Source organism: Myotis lucifugus, unplaced genomic scaffold, assembly GCF_000147115.1.
Source record: "Myotis lucifugus unplaced genomic scaffold, Myoluc2.0 scaffold_133, whole genome shotgun sequence".
In the NCBI taxonomy this organism is placed as follows: domain Eukaryota; kingdom Metazoa; phylum Chordata; class Mammalia; order Chiroptera; family Vespertilionidae; genus Myotis; species Myotis lucifugus.
In genome coordinates, this window is record NW_005871181.1 from 2,141,583 (window position 1) to 2,168,168 (window position 26,586).

At 41.3% G+C, this 26,586-nt stretch overlaps 1 protein-coding gene across 1 annotated transcript in view; it reads left to right on the forward strand.

Annotated features, from left to right (window-relative positions):
* Positions 1-26,586, forward strand: part of USH2A (usherin) — a 295,540-nt gene that overhangs the window by 117,437 nt on the left and 151,517 nt on the right. The window contains exon 21 of the mRNA XM_006094330.1: positions 24,060-24,190. Coding sequence (XP_006094392.1) covers positions 24,060-24,190 — 131 coding nt within the window. The remainder of the gene's footprint in view (positions 1-24,059; positions 24,191-26,586) is intronic.

Here is a 26,586-nt window from a genome sequence, read left to right on the forward strand (position 1 = left end):
ACTCCTCACTCTGTTGTCACCTGCATCTCTTCTCCCACTTCTTTACTGTACATGCTTTCTTCAGGATTACCAATAATGCTCTAAGTAAGGGACTTTTCTTAATCCCCACCCTACTGGGCCCTCAAGAATATGGAAACTTGTGTCCTTTGAAAACTATAAAGAAAGCACTGTTTATCACCAGTGTTAGCCTCCTGGTTTCCACAAACTATTTCCTAAAATGTTCTGTTCTGCTTCTGACATCCACCTTTAGATGGCTGGATTTTTCTCATCATCACCCCATTTGCCAGATGATGATTGGTATTTTAGAAAGGGTACTGAGCAAAATCCTATTGGTCAGTGTAAACCAATAATAGACCAACTTTCCTAAAGCGTGCAGTGAGGCCTCAACCTTTTTCAACTACCTGCCTGCCAGAATACTTAACTATCCTATATAATAAAGGGCTAATATGCAAATCGACCGAACGGCGGGACGACCAGTCTCTATGACATGCACTGACCAGGGGGCAGATGCTCAATGTAGGAGATTCCCCCTGGTGGTCAGTGCACTCCCACAGGGGGATCACTGCTCAGTCAGAAGCCGGGCTCACAGATGGCAAGCACAGCGGTGGTGGTGGTAGCCTCTCCCACCTCTGTGGCAGTCGGACATCCCCCCAGGGCTCCTGGACTATGAGAGGATGCAGGCCAGGCTGAGCGACACCCCGCCCCCCGGAGTGCACAAATTTCATGCACTGGGCCTCTAGTTTTTCAGAAAGAGTAATCCTAGCGGTGGTTTTACAGGGTCACATCTCTCTGAACTTACTGAATTGTATGTACCTTTTACATGGATGCAGTTTATTGCATGTAAATTATACCTCACTATAATGGATAAAAGAAACAGTTCTCCCGTGATTCTTGCATTTCAGTATAAGACCCTTTGATCTACCTTGTAGTGGAAAAATTGCATTTACCTTAAAGAAAATACAATCCATTTTTATATTATTTAATTTACTGGTCCTGTACCTTTTTATATACTTTAGGTTAGGCTCAACACTCCAAATTTCACCTGCAACAAATTGGTATCCGCTATATGTTATAAAGCATAGGAAAAATTCCTCAACTATCCTGGTAATAAGAATCTGTGTAATTAAAAAACACACATTGTTTTTCTCTACAGAATAGGGCTTTTTCAATCTCATTCACATTTAGGACATAATTTTTTATGTACACAAAGGGCTGGCCTTTGTCTATTTCTTAGATATTTTATCATAAGGAAGAATTTAATCAGTGAAAATATGAAGCACGTTTGCATACACAATGGACCAGTTCTTGCTTGGATGCAAAGACCTCTGTGATGTATTTTTCCTAGCTCATATAATTGGTGTTAATATGCTATGTTATTAAGTTTAACTGAGAAAAATAGTTTGCTGAAAACTGATTTCTTCGGCACACTTATAAATTCAGTAGTCAGAAAAAAAGAGAGAAACATAATTAAGGATTGCAAAATCAATTTGACACTCACTTAAAATGTGTTGAGTGGAGGCAGCAAACAGCAGCCTACATCTGATGCTGTTCTCTCCCTGTTTATTTCATAAAACTGTACCAATTAGAACTTTAATTTACAGAGCTGTTAATGCCTCATTAAAAACTTTCAGTGAGTATCCTATTTGGAGGTGTGTTTTTTCCTTGTAGCTAATATGCCACATTATCCCTGTGTCATGGGCATGGGTAAGAATTCAATCTGAACTGTGTGTATGAAATAAAAGCTTTTTAAACATCCCAACCCGGGGGGGACTCTACCACTCACTCTCTGTTAGTTGTTTTCCAAAGCGATTAATTTCTCCATGTATTTTGTTGTTGTTAACAGTTTCTGTTGTGTGCTTGACAAGTTAGGATGACGAGGATGTAGTTGGAATCCTATAGACTTGATTCCTGCCTTGCACAGGCCCTGTGAGAGTGGAATTCATGGCTGTTTGACTGGTTTTAATCATTATAACATATTGCTATTTTTCTGCTTCATAGTGTATTATAGCCAAAACCAAGCAAAAAGCAATAGTAAAAAATCCTCAAATTCTGGTGTAGGACTTAATCTATATATATATAAAAACCTAAGTGACCATTTCACCACTAGCTATGATGCTCACTGACCACCAGGGGGCAGACGCTCAATGCTCAGGCATGGAAACATGGAACAGAGTGATGAATCTCAGAGGGAGCATGGAAACATGGAACAGAGTGATGAATCTCAGAGGGAAGGGTTGGAGGGGGAAGTGTGGGAAGAGATTAACCAAAGCTCTTATATGCATATTAGAAGCCCGGTGCACGGATTCGTGCACTGGTGGGGTCCCTCTACCTGGCCTGTGGGGAATCGGGCTGAAACTGGCAGTCCAACGTCTCCTGAGGGGTCCTGGATTGGGAGAGGATGCAGGCCAGGCTGAGGGACCCCACCCAAAGTCTGAGGTGCAGGCATAGATTTGGTGGTGGTGTCAAACATTCTTAAAGCTCTTGGTCTACCACGGGACTACCCCATCTTGCCACATTGCCCCTGCTTCCCCCAAGAAGAGACCTCCTGGGTACCATGGGCCTTGCTCTGCTGATCACTGTCAGTTAGGACAAGTACAAATGCCTAATCAGAGTAGAACTGATTGGTTCTCAGTGGAGGGATCAATGATACTCTCTCATCATTGATGTTTCTATCTCTCTCCCTTTCCCTTCCTCTCCAAAATCAATAAAAACATATTTTTTAAAAAGTTAACAGTGGGATGCCGTTGAGAAAAAAATAAAAGGAAGAAGCAAGGTAATGCTACCCTTTGTTGTGTTAGCAGAATTGTCAAGGATAAAATAAATAAGGAGATGATTGGACTCCACTTGGCAATCCTTAGCCCTTGACAGGAGTTGCATGTTCCATTTGGGATGGCACGTTTTACAAAAAGCATCGACAAACTTGCCAGAGGTTTCAAACGAGAGCAACAAAAAATGATGAAAGGCTTTGGAAATGGGGCCTCTAAGAAAAGGCTGGGAGGCCTGAGGATGTTCAATCTTAAGGCGCGAAGACAGGAGGGACGCATGATAACCGTTTACAGATGCATGAGGCGGTGTTACGGAGAGGAGAGGGACCTATTTTTCTCATTAGTCAACAAAGACACTTCAAGAAGTAATGGGTTTAAAACATGCCGGGGGGGAGGGGGAGCGGGAGCGGGGGGTTCAGGTTAGATGTTAGATTGGGTTCAGTAAAATTTAAATATTTAAAATCTTAGGAGTCCAAGCATAAATAAGCTGTGGAGACTAAATCAGGTTAGGATTGACACAGAGGTGTTAAGAGTGGAAACAAATCAGATTTGAATGCAGGAGTTAATAATTAAAAGAGCTTATATTTGCATAAAATATTAGCATATTCAAAATACATTCACATATGTGGTTTCCCTGGTCTTTCAACAACCTTAGGAAATAATGTGTATGTGTCTGGCAGGGGGTTAGGGGAGAGAGGGGAGGCGAGGAATCAACTAGTTTCACAGCTGAGAAAGTGGAATATCTGAGAGGCTGTGTGGCTTGTCCCCCCACGAATAAGATAAAATGAGCAAGTGGTCCAGGACCTGACAAGCAGAACTAGAGGCCAGGCCTTCAGATCATCTGACAGTTTGTTTCCCATCACATTTTGCAACCTTTTTATTTATAACTAGAGGCCTGGTGCACGACATTCATGCACTGGGGCGTGGGGGAGAGGATCCCTCATCCCTCTAGCAGTCTGGGAACCCTCGCTCCTTACCGCCTGCCTGCAGCGGAGGCGACCGCCTCAGCACTTGCCAGCTGTGAGCCAACTTCTGGCTGAGCAGCACTCCCCCTGTGGGAGCGCACTGACCACCAGGGGACAGCTCCTGCATTGAGCATCTGACCCCTGGTGGTCAGTGCACGTCATAGTGACCGGTCGTTCCACCCTTCAGTCGATTTGCATATTAGGATTTTATTATATAGGATACGATTTTCTTGGTGGGGAATTACCTTTGAATCACTTTGGGGATTTTGTGTCTTTTTTGGCTCTTAAGATGCCAAATATGTCCCTCAGATTCCTGTTTCATATTCATTAGCTAACTGGGCAATGCATGAGCTATAGGCCAACTAGCAATTTTGATTCTATAAAGGAAACAAGACATATGATTGAATTTATGTCTGTTTTATGTGTATGTATTATTTGTCTTCTGCTATTTTCAATTGTGAAAAAGATTCAAAACTTTGTGACTAAGTTTGGACAAATCATGGCCACACCAAATACAGACTGTGGAGCAAAAGGAATAGGGTGAGGCTCGGCCTCCTTCCATTAGCTGGTAGTGGAGGCCTTTCCATGTCGCCTCTGCGAGGTTTCATTCTCCGCATCTCTAGGAGGAAAATCATGTCTTCTGGTTTCTTCCACACTTACAGTGAGGACCAAGGGAGACTGTTTATGTGGAAGTTCCTGGACCTGTTTCAAGAAACATACTGTAAGCTGTAACTCAGCCCTGGTTGGTTTGACTCAGTGGATAGAGCATCAGCCTATGGGACTGAATGGTCCTGGGTTCGATTCTAGTCATGGGCACATGCCCGGGTTGCAGGCTTGGTCTGCAGTGGGGGATGTTCAGGAAGCAGCCTATCAACGATTCTCTCTTATCATTGATGTTTTTGTCTCTCTCTCTCCCTCTCCCTTCCTCTCTGAAATCAATAAAAATATAAAAACAAAACAAAACAAAAAACTATAAGCTGTAACTCAGCCTCTACGTGGCTGATGCTAGCGTGTTACCAAGGGAACGTCACTTGATTGGCTGCCACGAACCTGGTGGCACCTGAGAATCCTAGTGGACTCGCTGACCTGTGCACACAGGTTGCCTAGAGAGCTAATCCAGGTGTCCGGCTGCATTGAAAGGCTCTTCGTATATGTGCTGAGGTTGTGTGGGAATGGAGGAATTTTCAGGAAAATTTCAGCCTCTGTGGCCTCCTGGGGTGCTCAGTAGGGTGGCATCTCCCCCTCCCCCACCATCCCGCAGAGCCCTGGGTACCCCCAGAAGCTTCCCTGCGGGAGACAGCAGCAGGGGTGCTGACTAGGGGGTGCAGAGGAGCTTAATGGACCCCTTGCATAATGTGTAAAGAGGCCCTCATTTTTGCTTTCTTCTGAGATTACCATGTGTATATTGCAGGTTCACATCGTAAGACACTTAATTAGAGTTGTGGGAAGTTGCATAATACACTCCTTGCCTTCCGTTTTCTGCACACCAGACAGAATCCCTTTGCCAAATTATGAAGTTAGATGGGGAATGAACACTGTAATTTGAGGAAATGGGATCTCTGCCCCCTTGCTCCCCCCTCCGCCCCGTTTCTTCTTTTAAAAGTTGGTCACAAAGTTTAAAATGCAAAGAAGTCAGTCTCCCAGGGGAGCAGTTCAGTTTCCTCTGTGGAGGAAAGACACATGTTGTCACTGATGAGCCCCTGTGGCAGCAGAGGGAACTCGAAGGGGTCTCCGAGCCGTGGGAGTCTCTCCAGCTCAGCATCTGTGTCCCCAGCGCCTGGGGCCGCCCAGCCCACCCAGGGCTGCCTGCACCTCTTGTTGAGGTCTTTCCCCCAAGGCTTGCTCTTCTGTCTCATCACTTGGGGGCAGTTGCCTGCATCTCTTCAGCTAAAAGGTACCTGTCTTGTGCCCTGTCCCTTGAGGGCCGTGGTCTGGACAGTAGGCTAAGCTGACAGGTGTCACTTTGATAGATGTCAGTGGCAACAGCCGGTCTCTGGGCTTTGCTTGCTCTCGCCCATGACTGTGGTCGCTTCAATAACTTCAGAACTCAGGCCATGAGATGAATTTGAGGCTCTGGGGGAGAGAGGGATTTGGACCAGTAGGACTTATTAAGGCTGTGTTCATAGGTCCTCTCAGTGGATAGAGCATCGGCCTGCGGACTGAAAGGTCCCAGGTTCGATTCCGGTCAAGGGCATGTACCTGGGTTGCGGGCACATCCCCAGTAGGAGGTGTGCAGGAGGCAGCTGATCGATGTTTCTAACTCTCTATACCTCTTCCTCTCTGTAAAAAATCAATAAAATATTTTTTTAAAAATTAAAATAAAAAAAGACTGTGTTCATAGGTCCTCTTACATGTGAAAGTTTCATTTTTTTAAAACAAATAATGTTGATTAGAAAGAACGTACTAGGCACTATGTTGAAGCATAAATATGCCAAACACTGTATAATCCATAACTTCAAGAAGCCTAGAGCCCTGGCTGGTTTGACTCAGTGGATAGAGCATAGGCCTGAGGACTGAAGGGTCCTGGGTTCGATTCAGGTCAAGGGCATGTACCTCAGTTGCAGGCTTAATCCCTGACCCTGTGTGGAGAGAGGCAGCCAATAGATGTCTTTCTCACATCAGTGTTTCTCTCTCTCTGACTCTCCCTTTCCCTTCCACTATCTCTAAAAATCAATGGAAAAATTTCCTTGGGTGAGGGTTAACAACAAAAAAGTCTAGAAAGTACAGTACTCTATATACTAGTAAATGTTCTGTATAAATCACTCAGCCTTAGTCAGAATATTTACTGAGCATCTACTGTGTACCAGGCACCAGAGAGCAAACTAAACAAAATCCCTGGCTTGGTGGAGACTGAATTCTAATGAGGTTCGGGGTTGGGGCGGGGGGGAGGCAGGAATCCATGCTAATTATCTGTTCACCAAAATCAAAATTCTGTGTTCCCAAATCCTATTATGAAATTATTCTTCAAATCTTGTATTAGGAAAGTCACATTATGATGTCTGCTAGGAATTACTGGTAAAATACTGTTTTGTTTTTTATACATTTAAAGCAGCCCTTACTTGAAGGCCTCATTTTGGATTTTGCATCAACTGAGTTTATTGCTTTCTAAGTGCGTGCATACATGCGTGTGTGTGTGTGTGTGTGTGTTTGTGATCCCAAAGTGGGAAGAGTCTAGAGATAGACAGGACTCCGCAGAGCTGTCCTAGGTAAGACATGAGATGAGAAGATCAAAGCTCATGCTAACGTGAACCCGGGAAAAATACTGAACAGAGGGCTCATATTATAAAAAATCTGGCTGCTAGGTTTGGAACTCACTGAACGGAATCTATCTAGAAAGCACATTTGAGGAAGACTAAATAAACATCTCCACTCTGGTCTGTTCTAAGTCAGAATCTTGCTTTTGTAGGTTTTCCAGGTGATAAATCCCGGACTGTGATCAGTGTTCTTATGGAGCATGCTGAATAGTCCGCCTGCGAGTTAATAGCAGTGCACAGGCCTAGAGTCCTAGAATGAGAAGGAAAGGCAATGAAATTTTCTCTTATTTTCCCCGCAGAGGGGGGAGATATTCAACACCTCGAGTCAGCTGTGACTCAAGGGTCCATTATGACTTCAGGATTTTTTAACAGCCGGTGCCTGGGGCATGGGATATGAATTTTGTTCCAAAGTAGTGACATGGGCCAATGTAAGCCCGTGGGAGCAATTTCAGGCAAGTGGAGAGTCTGGCTAAGCAAAAAATGGACAGGCCATGGAAGATGCAATTCCCACACTTGCTTCCTGACCTTGGCCAATGTTCCTCGGCAGTTGGTAATGAAAAGAAATATTGAAGCTGCGAAGATGAGGCAGGAATCCAGGGGATGAGACCAGTCGGCGTTGGAAGGGCGCAGGTAGATGCGGGACAAAAATAGGACGGGTGTCTCCCACAAAGGTGGCTGTACTTTGCGTTAAGGTGAGCGTGGGACATGAAGCTGTAGCAAGAGGAAGCCCAAATATACATAGTGACGTTTATTTTAGTGAAGTTTAACCAGGAAAAATGCATGGGCTGTTTTGGTTTCCTGTGCATTTTATCCAGTTTGCCATTCCAGCCTTGAGTTGTTTTCCCAAAAGATTTCTGGGCTGATGGCTTCACTGATGCCAGGCTCATTCTTTGCATCACATAAGGGTATGGGGCCCTGAGTCTGAAGCAGGGACAAAATCGGTGACATGACATCTACATGCTATTGCCAGAACAGAGTCAAATAAAAACTAAAAGTTCAGCAAGTGATCAGGTAGAAGTCAATAAAAAGGCCAATAAAAAGCAAAGATGAGTTAAAAGACAGGGCTTCATAGGCTAGAGAATGCCATGCAAAATAAAAGGCAGGAAAAGTGTTGTGGTAAGGTCTCCTCCCGTGGCCTCAGGAGAGCGTGAGAGAATTCATTGAAGCGCATCGCCCATGGAATAGGGTTACAGTGGCGCAGGCTCGGTAACAGGAGTGGTTCTGTAACCAAAGACGGATAACACGTTTTTGTTTTATTTTTGCAAGCTTTAGAACATGCTGAGCCCAAACTGTTTATTTTTCTTAATATTTTGCCTTTCTTCAACGAAGTGGTGCATTTTTTTAACGAAACAAAGTGTGGATGGGCTGACTTGAACAGCTCTCTGTTAAGAGGTCTGCTATGCATTAGTCAGCATGGGAAACAACAGGATACAAAGATTACTCATATATCCTATCGGCTTTCAAAACATTTACAATCTTGTAACAACGTGAGATTAATTTCTACCTGTGGTTTGCATATATCAATCTGATTCTGATACAATCACATTTTCTTTTCTATCTTCCAAAAACTCTTTTGGCGGTTTACCTAAATGAAAATAGAACAGAACTGAAAAGTTTTCATAAATGTTTTATTATGTCAAAGTATTCATCTTTTCCCATTTTAAATCCAAAATATGTTTTCCTTAATTCATGTACACCGACCATCTGAGCACAGTTTGTCCACATGTGAAAACTTAGCTGATCAATAGATTGCTCTAGTCAACTGATTGCTACTTGATGTTGTAAACACATGGTTTCTTATCCTGAATGCAACTCTGGAAGTAAAACAATAAATAGGGCAAAAGAGTCCCACATCATTTAAATTGGAAATAGTAGCCTGATCCTCTCAGATCTCCAAGTGGTCGCAATTTCCTAGTTTGAAGAAACATTTCACAGGCCAACAAGGAGTTTTGTAAGAATTGGGTCAGCAATTTCAAGTTGTGGGTCATGAGGTCTGTATGTGCTGTAATTCTCAAGTCTAGTTGCTTCTGGCTTCCAAAGGGGGTCATTCATTCCACACACAGGCAGGTCCCAGTGAAAATATGTTATATGATAATTTCTCTCTGACATGACTCTGCATTGAATAACACTTTGTTTTTTAAACGTTATGCCATACACACACACACACACACACACACACACACACACACATATTATATGGAATTTCAGGGTTTTATCTTTTATTTCTTTAAAATAAGCATTTTTATCTATCCTGTTCCCTGGGACATTTTAATTAATTAATATTGCTTCCTAAATTTGTCTCCCTAATATTTTTTTGAAGGCTGTGTGAAATGGAATATATTTTTGAAGTTTTCTGCATGTAAAATCATGCTCACATCTAACTATATGTGTAGCGTTCTTTCATATTTTTTTTATTGCAGGATAGGAAGATATGGGAGAGATTTTCAGAAGTATTATGTTCTACATACAGTACTTTGCTTTGGTTTGGAAATTAATCTCACTCTAGTTTAGGCATTATAATTTGAGATTCAAAAAAAGTTGTTTTTACAAAGCACAGAAAAGGGTTTTGCTGTTAATTATGCTTAGTTCTCAGTATTTCTGAGTCAAAACAACTCTCTGCTAGTGTGTGTGGACAAGACAGCGCAATACAGAGCAGGTATCCCATAAGCAGCATGATAGATCAAATCATGATTCATTATAATACAAATATTGTAATCAATCATCATATTCAGTGTTCCACAAATCCACCATTCTGTGAAAGGGATTTAAAAAAAGGAATGAAGCTATCAGTAAGTTTACTACAAAAGGAAAGGAGATTTCCTGATTATCATCATTCAGAATTAGTCAGACCTATACATGGTAATCATTCATATTTTAAGCGATAATATGAAAATCAACATAAAGCCCTGAAAGGAACAGCTATTTATTTTTTTTCTCTAAAATGTGGAGGGGGGAAATTACAGACCTGTGTGCTAATTTAATTGCCCAAGTTCATGACACCCTGGGTCTCTGGAGTGTTAAATAGGAATGGATGTTGCCCTGTCTTTCCATGCCTGAGCCCTCGGCTTCTGATTCCTCAGCTGGGGGAGTGGTTATCGCTCAACAGTCACAATGAAGGAAACATGTACCTCACACTCTGCTTTCCCGAGCCTTGAGACACTCGTGCTCAATGCAGTTTCTCTGTTTTGAGTCCTGTTACAAACCCCATCTCTGACGACTTCCGCTGATGTCCTTTTTGTGTGTGTAAGCCACAGAGCTCAGCTAGCCCTATAAGTAGATGGACTTGGACGCTCCCCAGTTGGGTATGAGTTGAGTGGGACACAGAGCTGATTCTCTTGACACACATTATTCACCCTATAGGGTTTTGGTCCATCCATAGAATAGAGGTCTGAATGCAAAATATACTTAAAATGTTGAAATAAATTGAGAGAACCATCGTATTCAACCAAGTGAGCCTGCTTTTTTGTTGTCATTTTTGTTGATGTTGCATGGTGTCTTTGTTTATTTAATAGGAAAGTTACTATTCATTGTGGATTTCAAAGAACAGGTATTTTCTAAACTTCATTAACCTTGGAACTCATTTTTTTTTCTCCCCTAGCCCTCCCTGTTGTGCTAATTTTAGCATTCCACTTCACAGGGCTCCACAGATCAATATTTCGGGAATTTGGGAACGAAGATAGGTTTTTCTCTATTAAAATTGAGTTCTGAGCCCACTGGGAGAGAAAACACGTTAAGCTTTTACCAGTCTTTAACGTTTTCACATGGACTAAACTTTCGGATCTTTCTGGATTCTAAGCAGTTGCGAGCAGGCCTTGTCTGTGGGGAGAAGAGAACGTGGTCTACAGCGCCCGGTGTCCCCAGGGGATTTCCAAGTGGAGTCCCATCACTATGTCACCAGGCTGGCCCAGGACAGCAGGTGCGCAGTCTAGGGTTGGATCAAGGTCACCGATACGCCTTACGTAGAGGGGATTCTGTTTGCTTCAGTAGCTTCAACCAAAACAGAAGAAATTGACTAGGTGGGAGCTACCATTAACCTTTTAGCTCTCACAATACAGTGATTCTGGGGATCTCGGTAGCCAAGGATGGGACGGAGAGCAGTGAAAGGGGGGAGAATTGATCAGCGGTAGCTCGACTCAGGGTGGTTCTGTGGGAGTTCATGACCCTCACCTCCCAATTTTTACAAAAACCTGGAGAATTCACCAGACACCCAGTGCTCCAAAGGCCATGAATATGTGTCAGATACTGTACAAATACTCTAACATATTCCTGTCCTTTCTTTCCCGACTCCAAACAAAGGAGGTAGCAATATGAAAAAAGACCTGGGCGAATCATTATAAGAAATCAACATGTACGAAGTGTGAGACTGTAAAATACAATGTTTTGCTTCTTTTCTATGAAAGGGTAGCCTTCCCAGGTCAAGGGGCTAAAAAAACAGGTAAGATAGTGCCCCTTCTCTCCAGGTTTAGGAGAAGAGATGAAAGTCGTATAGAATAACAGGCGTCCTATCACAGTCACAGGAATGGGAGGTCACATGTAGAATGCTTACACACCTGCATTCCTGAGAGCCTCGTCCACATTCCTGGCTTGAATGCCCTGGGTTGAAATCCCGTCTATCTCTACTGCCTTCTTGGTCTGAGACCTGTCGTAGCTCCGTGACCTCTCCGGTTTCAGTCCCACGGTGTGTCAAGTGGCGGTGAGGGGGGTCGTCGGCGGGGCGTATCTGATAGAGGTATTGTGGCCAATAAAGACATCAACATGCAAAGCAACTCTACGAGTACCTGATGTGTGATAGCAAATAGCAGTGTTTATTATCATGAATAATAAATTGTATCCAATTAGAATTACCAGGAGGGGCTTCAGAAAGAAGGCAGCACTGAGATGATCTGTGAAGAACAGGCAACTTTTGAAAGATACACATGGAGTCAGCATAGTATTCTATCCAAGGAGAAGGGCAATCATGGTAAAGGCATCCAGATGAGAAATTAAAGGGCAAGTGTGGACATAGCAGACAGTCGGTTTAGATAACGCACTAGTTTTTTATTGGTTGTTTTTACTATTTGGGGGGGGGGGAATAGTAGGAGGTGATTCTGGGAAAGGTATGGTTTGGAAAGGTACAGTTTTTGGAGGATAGAAACAGTAGTTTCCATCTAATTTGGTTTTAAATGAGACCTACCTAATCAGTGTTTGTTTGGGGGAGTGTTATGAAAGGCATTGTAATTTGGGAAATGTAACCCCATAATAGTCCCCTGCAGATGTCTTTCAGTAAACACACAAAGGAACCTGGCTTGAGTCAGAGGACGTGCTTTTCAATCTTTCCTTCATTCCTTTAGAACTAAACCCACCAAGCCACAGTGTCTAAATCTTTAAAGTAGGGAAAGCAACATCTCAACCCCATGCTTATTTTTAGGATTAAATAAAACAAATGAAAAAGGACCAAATGTAATGCTGGGCATCGATAGATATTCAGTCAGTGTGTAACTATAATATATTATTTCATCAAAACAAGCGAAGAACATTGGGGGAGGGGAGAAACCTTTGAACTGCAAGGCGCCGGTCACCATCCTAATAAAATCCATTTACGTTCTTCTCATGAGAGTCAGTTCATCGGACTCTTCAAATTCTTGGCCCCCAGGGGATCCACAGGAAACATCCCATCTCATGTCTAAGTTTCTCAGAAGTTTCCAGAGTCCCTGAGGTTTTTCACCCCGAGTTGCATCGTCTGCATTGACAACTGCAGGAAGTTTAAAAATACACTGACTTCTGCATCAGCATCTTCTCCTTTGACGAGAGAGAGCCAGTCTGGTGGGCAGTTCTTTTCCAATCATTCTCCTGCCGTGCTAGAGCGACTCCAAGGAGAGGAACAGAAACCCTCCTACGAATAAAAGGCACATTAATTAAAAGGATGCCGGGGAATTGACAGTTTGGCTACAGCAGCATTTCATTTGACTTCTTTGATCCTCTTCAGTCCTTCATGTTTAGGACTCTTGGTCTGAATTCTCTCTCTTCATTTGAGCGTGTGAGACCATTTATCATCTGGGTAATTTTCCAGAATTACCTTTATTATTGGGTCCGCCGTGTGCAGCACAGATGGGTGTTAGAAGGGCTCTGTCTAGATGCCAGCAGCAGAGGTTGTAACATTGTCCTGAGCGCTTTCTCCTGAAACAAATCAGATGAAGAAGAGAAAGCACTGCCAAGGCTGGCCTCAGCAGAGGACGTGGGTCCAGTGACAGACACCTCCATGGATGCGTGGAGATGATTCAGTGTTGTGTGACCCGTCCTTTCTGACTCACTCACAGGAAATAGGTTCCCTCGGGGTCCTGAGGCCACTTCTCCTCACCCTTCTCCCTTCCTTGAAAGGAAGCACTGTTCGTGCACCTCAGGCATCCAATAAATACCTGAGAAAAGAGTTTGGCCAACGTTAGGACTGGAGAATTTTAATCCTATTGCCATTAATAAAGAGCTCAGCCACAGAAGGCATTTCTCCTCCTTTCAGCCCCACTTAGTCATTACTTTGGTATAAGGCAACAGTTCCATTCCCTGTCAGGGAGGGCCCAGGCCCATGTTGTGGGCTGGATCCCCAGTAGGGGGCGTACAGGAGGAAGCCGATCAATGATCTCTCTCATCTCTGATGTTCTACCTCTCCCACTCCCTTCCTTTCTCTCTAAAAATCAATAAAAACATTAAAACAAACACACAAAAAAGAATGAACTCCTGCTGACTGGAAACTGGTATGCAGAATGCCTTGTAAGCAGATGGTGCCAGATATATGAGCTATTCCTCTCCATAGACTCTGCAGAGATAAGACACCCCTCCTCCACTGGCAACCCTTAATTACACGGTGGGCTTTGGTGTGTCCCTTCAGCAGAAGGTCACCATGTCGACAATAATGAGGGGAAATGGCATCGCGGCCATTACCGGGTGAGATGTGGCATATTTCCTGCATTTGGTGATTGTCTCTCTGTTTGACTGATTAACATTTGAGGCCTGTTGGTTGCGGAGTTGGTTGTTCTGATTTAAAACTTGGTGTTAAGTTGAATGTGGTCTTATCTTGAGCCTCTACTTCTGTCATGACTTGGGTTTCTTGCTGAGTTTCTGACTTGAATTGCTTTTTTTCCCCCTAAGCTTTTGCTTTTACTTATATTTCTATCTGCAGATTCTGGAAATGTTCCTCCCAAACCCTCTTTTTTCCTCTCTTGCTATATTCCTAGTTTGGCCCATTGTATTTCTTTGGCCCGCCTATAGCTTTTTCTCCACTTAGTTAGTCTCCTGTTCAGTACATGCAGCACCCAGTCAATACACCTGCTTCCTTCCTGTGGGATGTCCAAGTCGCTGTGTTTCCTGCCGGCTTCCATGCCACCTACAAGGGGTGTCTGTGCTTTGGCTGATGCGCTGTTGTCTGAATTTGCAGTGTTTCAGCTCATTACACTGACTTTAATTTTGATGTATTTTATCCACTTCAAGTCGCGTTCCTCTCCTACATCAATTTAATTACTTTCTGCCTGGGCCACATTGTGTTCATACAATTGCTGCTAAAGCGACAAAGGTTCCTACTTAAATTACCACCCAGTGCATCCATTCAGTCTGAAAGATGCTCAGAACACCTCTGATGGGTGTCTCACCTTTGTGTCGGGAAGGAAATCTGGACTATTGAGGGGGGTCTTCCATAAAGAACTCGGTCAACCCTGGTTAGAGCTGTGGGGTCATGAGTGTAGGAGATGAGGACAGGCCTGTGCGGTCACTGTCCTACTTCCCAGTGAGAAAAGAATCTATGACCAGTTTCTATCCTGTACATGTCACAGCCTCACAGCAGGGAAATACACATCTCTCTTACGTGTTTAACTTCCATTTAGTTTGACCACCAAGCTGTAGCTTCTGTCATTCCGTGTGTGTGTATATGTGATATATAAGTTGCTGGATTTGAATCTAGGTCTTTCTCTAGTCAGTTTGCATTTGGGTTTGTAAGCCAGCCACATGGATTGAATTTCCATTGTGTGCACAGCTCTATGGCAGCTGATCTAATAACAAATGGCTTGGGAAATGTGGTAACTCAATGCAGTTTTCAAAGACTTCCCTTACTGGGGAAAAAAGAAAAAGCATCTGAGAATTGCATCTTTGCAAATAGAAGCAAGGAGAGATCTCAATAGATCCATGGCTGGCCATTTATAGGGTTTAAGTTGCATGCCTCCCACAGACATAACAGTTGCAACAACTCTTGGAAAAGCTTAGGAGACAGTAGCCTGTAGGTTTATGAGAACATGTGTCAGAGATCAAGTTTATCGGTTGACTAGTTAGTAAATGCACTTTCTCCTCACTTGCTTAGCTCTGCTTTATGGGACTTCATACCTATTCTATTTTATTATTCTATTTCCTTCTCTTAACGAACAGTTGTTGAGTCCCTGTGCTCAACAAAACTAAGCTATTTATCAAGAAGAAGAAAACAAAATGAATGGCACTTCCTTTTTGGTTAGTACGACTCCTCTAGTGCTGGGTAATTTCTCTGGGCCTCCATTCTCTCATCTGTGTAACGGGGACAAATGAACTGTGAGGAACAAATGAAATATGATTACTCAGCTCAGTGTGTGTCACAAGGGAGAACCCTGTGAGTGGAAGTTATTTCCCTTTTGCTTTCCCTCTGTCAGTATCCATCATTGCCTCTATCAAACAAAGCTCAATGTCTGCCCTCATTCCCATCCAAGATTAGTATGACAGTACGGCATTAGCATTTGACCTTGAGAGAAAGCGGTTTCCATAGGTTCTTGTGTAACAATAGGCTGGCAAATACTGTAGGCCTCCTCTTGCCAAGGTACTAGCCTCTTAACCTTGACCTTTGGGCTCATCCAACCCCGTTCTTTGGGCCAGTGCTAGATGATTCAGACTCATGATTCAAGCCTCTCAGGAAGTCAGTCCTGCTGAAGAATCGGGCCTTGACTTTGTACACACTTTTGACAAAGGGCCTCTGAGCACCTCCCTAAGCCCCACGTCCATAACTTTCTTGGTGCTGGTACTCAGCTCCCTGGATGTTCTTGGAAACCTGCCCAGGAGCCTAGAACCTACACTGCTGTCTGGCTTTCACCAGGCTGCCCTCCGTGACTAAAGTCTGCATTTCCACTATTCTTTGGACTCCAGATTCCTACTCCACACACAATTGTGCTAGCCGATGGATGTCCAAGTTTCACTTCTTCATACATGGACACGGTTGTGCTTGTCTCTGTCTAAATCGCTTTCTTCTAACACTAGCTTTCCCCCTCATTCTTTAGCCTATGACCCTCTGTTGTGTCCTTGGCCTCAGCATACTTGCTATGCTCTGCCCATGAAATGAGGAACCACCCTTTTTCCCTGAGCCTACAGCTTGATATTGATAACCATCTACCCGCCCATGTCAACATCAAGTTCCACCTTTCATTCCAGATCTGATCTACTGTGCTGGACAGTTCTACTCTGTGATACCACATAGAATTCATGTAGAATAAAAAGGCACTATGATTTTGCTTTGGTGAAAATTATACATTTTCTTGACGATTTTTGTGTTTGCGGCCCTTCCTGTGATAATTCCTTTAGATGAATATGATTTTCAAGTGGCCCTTTTGGCACTTTAGATCCTCACTGGAATGAATCCAGCATGAACTTACCTTATTCCAAATTACTTTCAATCTTGGACAACATCATAACCAGTATTTAGGGCAGGAGACAGGTAAAGATTGTGGCATTTTTATGAACTATAAAGCAGTGTCCACTGTTGCCATAAAGCACCTACATAAAGTCATGTGATACGTGAGGTCCTTATTCCTCAAATAGTCTAATTGATTGTTCACTGGGCTCACTCAGCCAAAAGTAGAGAGAAACTTTGTACAGACATCATTAGTTTTTCTCCATTTAGAGATTAATCATGAAGAGCTCTGGCTCTTTAATTCTGTAATTTGTATATTTAATGGGCTGCTGCAGAATCTATGACAGTAATTAGCATAGCCTGAAAACTCATTAATACGCAACAACATGATTAATGCAGCATTAATGCAAACATGACTGAAGTTATTTGGGTTATGTAGTAAGGAGATTAAAGCTAAAATGTCCTGTTTGTTTTACCAGTGGTGAGCATAATAGGGTGGCAGAAAAATAAAGTAAAATAAAAACAGGTATCAACTTAGTGGCTATAAAATAGGGAGGAGAAACAAACAGAAAAAGTTAAGTTGATTTCCTTTTTTCACTTAGCTCGAAAATTTAGGGCATAAAATATATTCTCTGCTTTTCTGTTTATTCACTTATTTATAAATTTATCATTACTAGGTAAGTTTATTCATCCTTTTATTTTAACCAAATCTTTCAGCAACTTCAACATGATATAAATAATACTATTAACATAATGCTATATTTGTTATATATAATATAATAATACTATGAACCAATATTATTATTATTTAAATATACATTTTTATTGATTTCAGAAAGGAAGGGAGAGGGAGAGAGATAGAAACATCAATGATGAGAGAGAATCATTGATTGGCTGCCTCCTGTATGCCCCATACTGGGGATGGAGCCTGCAACCCAGGCATGTTCCCAAACCGGGAATATAACCGTGACCTCCTGGTTCCTAGGTCAATGCTCAGCCATTGAGCCATACCGGCTGGGGATGAATCAATACTATTAAGATAATATTATTTTATCTTATGATAAAAATTCTTTGAATTATACTGAGGGGTCTGTTGTCAACATCTTTTTCATGTTCATATCCCCAGTGATGCACACTGTCTATAGGAGATGCTCCAAATGCTTCTTAAATTGAACAAGAAGTCACTGCATTTTACCCAGAACTATGGTTCTGTATAATAAAGCGCCATTTGCTTGAGAGAAGTTGGACTGTGGGAAGATGGGTGAGGACGTTGAGGCTTTTGATGCCACAGAAACCCTGGCATCACTCAAGTTGCAGACTGCCCCACTTCTTGGAGTTGTACAGGAATTCACGGAGTAGCTAGTTACAAGCTTTGTGTTTCATAATGTGCAAAATAAAGCTGTAACATAGCCCTCTGTTCTTAACGCAAAATCAAGGGCCTCCGGAAGCAAGTGAAATCAATGAACTTTCATAAGAATAATAGCTAATACCTACGCAGGGGCAAATGGTTCTAAGCACTGTACTTTATACACATTAATTCCTTTTCATTCTCCCAGGAACCTTGTGAAAGAAGAAACTGTCATTATCCCCACTTATTCATGAGGAAATAGGGACAGAAAGATTAAATAATTTGCCCAAGGTCACACATAAGTTTTAGAGCTGGTACTTGAAACCGGGCCATCTGGCTCTAGCATTTTTATTATTTTTTTTAATCATTGAGCCAAACACCAACTTCCTTCTTCTTTGGAGGTACACCAAAGAAATGTCTTTACAAAATATAAGAACTTTGGAAGAAATAAAATTAAAAGATTGTTTTAACTCTCTCAGTGCTTGACGTTGGAGATCAAGGTGAGGGCCAGGCACCTGCCTCCTGGTGAGCTGGAGGGATGGGTCCTATCCCAGGCTCTCTGTCAAGTCCATAGTAGATGCTGTCAGTTTCATTTTAGAATCTGATCTTTTCCCTTCTTGATATTATGTCCAAACATGGTCAATAGATTTATAGCAGTTTACTTTAGAGGAGATGCAGCTATATGAACTGATTAAAACATTAAAAACTTTGTTCAGCCCTAACCGGTTTGGCTCAGTGGATAGAGCATCGGCCTGTGGACTGAAGGGTCCCAGCTTTGATTCTGGTCAAGGGCATGTACCTTGGTTGTGGGCATATCCCCAGTAGGGGGTGTGCAGGAGGCAGCTGATTGATGTTTCTAACTCTCTATCCCTCTCCCTTCCTCTCTGTAAAAAAATCAATGAAATATATTGCCAAAAAAATAAAATTAAAGTAAAAACTTTGTTCATGAATAGGTTTGTCTGCACACAGGGAAACCTTCCTCTGATTGGTTTTGTAAAACAAGTTTGACTTATTTTTACTGAATTGAATTGACCTGGAATTTTAGTGTCATGATGATAAAGTATTAGGAATGAATCCATAACCAAATTCAAATACATGCATTGTTACCCTGCAAATTATTATTCTCAATTCCCATAATAGAATGAACAAAATAAACAGGAATTAAGTTGATCCTAAAATGTACTAGTTACATATAAGAAGTCCCTTTGTAGCAGTAAGAGTGATTATACTGTGACCTAGGCTATTAAAGGGATTAGAGGGTTGTACTCTTTTACTCATTCAACATGCATTTATTGGTATCCAAGTATTTTCCAAAAAGTAACTTATGGAGATAATAAATATTGCAGTCTGATCACATTTAGAGTTTAGCCATTCCTTGGTGTGGAAGGAGAAGACTGGGCCCTTTTTGTAAAATACTCTTATTTGAAGAATCCCACAAAATGCCATCATAGTAAAACCACTTGATCTTTAGCAAACTGAGGTTGCTCTATCCGTAGAAGACCAGCAAAGACATGTGATTGTAGGCAGCCCACTGACTTCCCCTCGCCCTTCTTGTGACAAGAAGATACAGTGGGTAGTGGAGGGACGGGCTGACTGGCCCTGGTGTCACGGTGAGGATGACCTCGCTGCCATGGACCTTCCTTCTCTCATCCTCATTCCTTCCATTCTCTGCTTACACGAGGGCGGTGTGATGTGGATAGTCCAGCACACTCAAAGTTAGACTTGTGATTAAGTGTCGATCTCCAGGAGCCAGAAGGCCCGGATGTTGTTCTGTTTTGTATTTGTTGTTCACTCGTCACAAAGCTGGAAGTCTAGCCTGCTCCTTTGTCTCAGATTCCCTCTTGCAGTGAGGATTCTTTCACTTAAGAACCATAAAGTGCTTTTAGCATTGTCTTCAACATTATCTTCTACTTCAGAATGGGAAATAAGACCTTTTGAGTTTATTTTGAGCTTATTTGAAAGTGCCACAAGGAAAATTGTTTTTTATTTTACTCCATTTCCAGGACCCTAGTTTACTCCAAAGGAGTCTGAAATATATGTTCATATTAGTCTGATTGCTTGGCACCCACTGAGATTGTTACTGGGGAGGCTTTGGTGTAGAAACCCCAAAGCAGATGTCTTTAATGCTGCTTGAGGTCACTGAACACTTCCAACCATTAGACTTGACATAAAAGACAAGGCAATCATTCCAAGGTCAAAGTCACTCAGCAATTGTGCTAATGCTACAGTGAGTGGAACTTGATTGATTTTCAAAATACTTGTTTTGCAAAATGAAACAACATATTTTAGTGCACTTAGTATACTTAGTATATTTAAAGTTTTGAAATTCCCTTTTATTCAGTTTGAATCAATATAAATTTAATTCTATGAAGCATGTATGCATATGTGTACACATGTAAATGGGCAAGTGTGTGTATGAATAATATATGTAAATACATGAACATTCATGCACCTAGATATAAAACATGATATAGAACTGATACAATTAATACATATATATTCAAAAGTTAATTTTTTCAATTTTATAGAAACAAAAAGTAAACATGATACAAATTCACTTTATAAAATTTTTTTAAACCTAAGATTAAACTTTATTTGCTAGAATTACTTGTTAAAATACTAACCATTTTACAAGATATCAAGATAAAACATTATTGTAGGAAACCAAAATACACACTGAATATTCTATCTTTTGCTCTATAAAACAACGAACTATTATGTATAGATTACAATTCAGTTGTCATTAACTGGCATTCAGTTCATATTTTAGAACTATCCTGACTTGATTGCAACTCACAACAGTTTTCTAAAATGAGCCCGAAGTGGAATGTATTTATGTCCTAGGTGAAATATTCTAGCTGTTAAGGGGATTAAAATTGAATATATATAATACAGTGAATAACATATACATAAAAAGGAATGATGACAACTTACGACTCAGATGTTGGTGGAAGCATTTATATTAAAAATAGTATCGTTCTCATAACATACCAGTTTTTCATGTGAAATTCTGATTTTGTATTAGCAGTTATATCAGCATTTTGGGGTGCAAGAGCAGTTTGGGGTATAATCTAGAAATCAAAGGATGGACTGGTAAATATGGATAGACACAGATATTGACAGATCTATGTAAATAGATGTATGTTAACCTAATATTTCGTGTAATTTCAGCCTATAGTTTTCTATTGGCTTTTAAGATCAAAGCTGTTCAGAAGGGACCATCTGAGCTTTGCTTTGGTGGCATGGGCTGCATTTTGTAACATTGGACTTGGTTGCTTTTGATAGTGGAGAATCCGCATGGGTGGTCCCTCCCAGGGAATTCCATTTCTCTATGGTTACAACTCACCTGAAATGTTTCTTCTTGTGGAAAACATTTTCTGAGGGCTCTTTCTCCCTCTTTCCAGCTACAGTTTCAAGATGCATCATAGTCCTCATAACAGTGATACTCAGCCACTGTGTTTGAGTGTTACAGGAGGAAATGGAGAATTACTTCAAAAGATCTAAGAGAGTATTTTTTGTTTTATAAAGATTATAACTAATGTCAGTTTCCCCAAAACTTTCATGTAGTAAAACTCTTTATTCTTGTTTTTTTCTCCAGCATTCTTACTTTTAAATATATATATATATATATATTTAATGATTTCAGAGAGGAATGGACAGGGAGAGAGATAGAAGCATCAATGATGAGAGAGGATCATTAATTGGCTGCCTCCTGCATGCCCCCGACTGGGGATCAAGCCGGCAACCTGGTCATGTGCCCTTGACCGTAATCAAACCTGGGACCCTTCAGTCTGCAGGCCAACGCTCTGAGCCAGACTGGCTAGGGCGCATTCTTACTTTTTATCCTAATTTGTACTTCCAGTGAAATTTTTAGAATGTTGATCTACTGTTTCCCAAATTCTTTAGTGATAAACAGCTAAAAAACAATTTAATTTTGAAAAAAATTAAGAAACAATATATGTTGAAAGGGATAAGAACAAAACTTTGGTATTCTAATAATAAAGAGCCATTTGGGGATTAATTCCAGGCCATTAATAATCTTTTCAGATTATTTTCAATATTCTTTTGTCAAGTATAGGCAATGAAGATTTTGTTATTAATGTATTTATAGGTTGGTTAGCCATAAATAGTTTATGAATAGAGACATTTTTAGCAGTGCCTAATGGCCAGCAAGTACAAAGAAATGCCTTTTCTAACTTTGCACTTATTTGCATAATTCAAATAAGCATATAGCCAGAGTTGCTTCTATATGTATCCTTTCACATTCCTTAATGCTCCATTCAGACCTCGAGAATTCCATCTCCAAGCAATTGGTTTGGGTGGGAATGGAGCAGAAAGGATATTTGATAATGAAGCCAAGAGGATTTGCTTTCTTTATGAGAGCAAAGAAATATCTGTGTAATAGAATCCATTGTTTTTATGTGCAAAGTGTTATTTTAATTTTGGGAGCTTATGCATTGAGACACCATTCTCCATACCACAGTTAATTTCCTGACCAAATATACCTTGACTATCGCATTAGCATATTTAATTCATGTTGTTTTTCAGCAGTTCTTGATACATCTTTGACCAATTGGATAGACTCCTCTAATACAGCATCTTTTATCTCTGACACTTCTTGTACATTGAGAGTCCCAATTGTCTATAAAGTGTGAGTGAAACAATGTGGTTTATATCAGGATAGGTAACTCTTATCTTAGCTATACCTATTTATTTCATCTTCCTAGCAGGATCTGAAGCATGAGGAAAGATCGATTAGACATGCATGGTTGTTGAGGTGGTTGCAGTCTGCAGAACTCAGAATGAAACCCTTCCCTACCAGCCAAGCCTGAAAGGAGCTCTCTCTCCTTCAGACTTTCATAATTCTGGTTGGTGGTGTTACTACTCAAATCAGCATCCATGAGTTACTCAGTGCTGTGCTGTTGAGCTGGTTGGTACATGATTCCCGTGTATGTTCTTGAGCTGTTACTTGACTCTGACCATATAATGTATATCTATAAAAGCCTAAGTGACCATTATGACCTGTCGACCGAACAACCAGTTGACCGGTCGCTATGATGATGCACTGACCACCAGGGGGCAGATGTTCAACACAGAAGCTGCCCCCTGGTGGTCAGTGCACTCCACAGCCAACCTCCCCTGGCCAGCCAATCTCCCGCAGTTCCCCGCAGTTCCTCCCCCTGGCCGGCCCTGATAGGGAGTAGGCGAGACAGCCCCAATTGGCCCAATCACCAGCCAGGCCAAGGAACTCCATCCATGCATGAATTTGTGCACTGGGCCACTAGTTACTCTATATATATGTATGCATTTGATCTTTCCAACTAAACTGGAAACTCATTCAGAATTAAGATTGTGCCTCTTGAACTTCTTTGCTAATTTCAATGCAATAAGTGAAATACCTCACACAAGGGAAGCCTCTGTAGTATGGCAGGTGGGATACCAGGTAGAATGGAGGTGGGACCAGGTGGTGACAGTGGGAAGGTGTCTGTGACCACTGAAAACTGCCCTGCGTCCTGAGCTGGAGAAGTTGCTGTGAGACAGGAGCACAATGTGTCTAAGGTAGAGCTGGTAGGTGATGTGAAGGCCAGGGGAGACCCTAAAATTCGGAAGGCTGCAGACCTTCTGGTTACAGAATGGTGTTTCAGAACATTAGCTCTACTCTGTGGACCACTTCACAGCAGGACTTCCCAGCTCTTAGCTTGTTACTGGTCCTGTTCTTTGAACGTAAGTATATTAAACGAGGGCCCTTGTTTCTTTCACTCGTGTCCAAAACCCATTCATTTTTAGGATTCTGATAACACTGTCAAATGGATATTTCTGAGTATCCTATTTTGGGTTGACACCATGTATGTTCCGTTGATGAGTTTTGCATAAATTTACCTTCGTTATATGTATATGGATTCCTGGGAGTGCAGGCTTGGGCTTCCAAGTCCAAGTTGGCATTCGTAACAGGATAGATTTGAGACCAAGCGGCTGGGCTCCTCCTCGTACGTCCCCTTGTACTAGTATAATTGCTTGACTGTACTCACTGCATCATAAATAATAATGAAAGCAAATGTACATTTATCAGGGAGAATCAACAAACCCAGCACTGACTTGCGGACTGCCCTTGTCCCACAGGCATTAAGGCCAGCTTCCGAACAAGGGAGCCTGAAGGTTTGCTCGTCTTTGCCGCGTCCCCGGGCAACCAGGAGGAGTACTTTGAGCTTCAGTTGAAACACGGACGTCCTTATTTTCTCTTTGATCCTCAGGTAAATGATTACTCATGAGAGTTGAGATGTTTTTAAATATATATTTTTATTGATTTCAGAGAAGAAGGGAGAGGGGGAGAGAGAGAGAAACATCAATGATGAGAATCATTGATTGACTGCCTCCTGCATGCTCCCTACTGGGGATCTAGCCTCAGGAATGTGCCCTGCCCGGGAATCAAACTGTGACCTCCTGGTTCATAGGTCAATGTTCAACCACTGAGCCACACTGGCTGGGCAAGAGTTAAGATTTTTGAGTTTCTTAGGTGCCAGGTACTAAGGTAAGTACTCATGTTTTCACATCAAATCCTCAGCAGAAACACAGAGGTAAGTACTATTATTATCCCCACTTTAGCCATGAAGAAAAAGAAACTTACAACAAGTGATGTAACTTGCCCAAAGCTAAAATGGCAGAGCTAACTTTCAGAGCACATAGTTGTACTCAACACAGTTAATGACCATATGTTTCTTATATAATGAAGATGAGAACTTTTAAATAAATTTGGGGAATATTCTTTCATTGCTTGTTCTTCTTTGGGTAGAGATAGCAGCACAGCCCCTTGCACAGAGTGGGAGCTCCCCAGTGTTTAAAGGAGCTTATGTTTGTTTGATATCCCTCCCATTGACATTCAAGCTACTTCTCTTTTAATTACTCTGGGGCTCTACCTGAGATGAGATTATCTAATGAACATCCTATTGTAGTCATCAGATAAGTAGTTATTTCCTTAATGTGTCTTTCTTACCAGACTGCAGAACCCACTGAGGGCAAAGTCTATTTTGTCCTCAAATATATTCTTGAGGCTTCACACAACCCTTGGAGCATAGTACATGCTCAATAAAGAAATGTCTGTTGACAGATTGGCTAATTTAATGACTTGAAAATCATTAGTAAACTACTACTCGGGCTCGAAGACAGTTACCCATTTTCTAGAATAAGATTTCTAGCTCTTTAAAGATTATGTAACAATTTAATTATTTGTTTTATCAGTTAGATACTTTTACTTTTATTAATGGTTATTTTTAAATTATAGGTCCTGAATCTATTCAAAATCATTAAATTTTGAGTTGTAAAAAGAGCATTTTTTAGGAATTTAAAGTTACTGTCTGGCATATAGTTTTAAAATAACTCGAAGTTATTGTGTACTTTGTTCTTATAAAAATCTCTTAGTGAACATAAGTAATGAATGGAATGCATAACATACAATGTAATCCTACATGGAGGCTACAGGTGTAAAAATTTATTTGGTTTCCCTTCTAGCTATCCAATGCATTCTATGAATAAATATTTAGGGGAAGGGAGAAAGATTCTTCATAATATTTAAAATTACATATGTGCTATCATATTCTGGACTGAACTCTTGGAACCGTTAAGGGTCATGGCAGAGACAAATGACTCCAATTTTTTAAAAAAATATATTTTATTGATTTTTTACAGAGAGGAAGGGAGAGAGATAGAGAGTTAGAAACATCGATGAGAGAGAAACATCGATCAGCTGCCTCCTGCACATCTCCCACTGGGGATGTGCCCGCAACCCAGGTACATGCCCTTGACCGGAATCGAACCTAGGACCTTTCAGTCCGCAGGCCGACGCTCTATCCACTGAGCCAAACCGGCCTCGGCATGACTCCAATTTTTAATAGTATTTTTTTATAAAGTCTAACAATTAGCTATAATCTTTCCATTCTTTACTGGATTGGTTTCAGTTTGAATTTACTTGATCAGATGATATTTTATTGACCAACAATGACTTGACTAGTGATTATCATTTAAATATTTTATGTTCAGTGACATTAACAGGAAATCCACAAAGCATTCTGATTTCATTTACTAGAAAGCTATGACAGTGAAAGGTTTCCAACATTCTGAATAGCTTCTATTTAACATGTCTGATATCTTCCAAATGGGAAGAACAAACTGTATGACATGACACCAGAATTGATCACAGCATTATTCTCTTACCGTTGATTGGGGGAAATCATCTTTAAAATGATGATCAAAGAATAATATGCTAAGTAGAAAGCATATTTGACATACCGAGTCTGTATGTTCTTGCCTTGACTTTATCTCCAATAAATGCGATTTCCAATGTAGAGACCTATTAATACTTCAGATAGTTGCCAAACATAATATGAAGAAGCACTAACTCGGGCACCTGATCTTTTAGAATGCAGCATCGTTTGTAACAATTTTAACGCTAACTAAGTACACTTTGATGAGACAGCATTTAATAAAATGCTCATTAATTTCATCATTAGCAAGGGTATGCTAAGAAGTAAGCCAGTTTCTTATGTCACGCCCAATTAGCATCCCATGCTAGTAATCCCATTAGTATTGTTGAATTCACTAATGGAAAAACTAATGGGCATGGTACCAGGGCACATTAATTGGGCACGACACC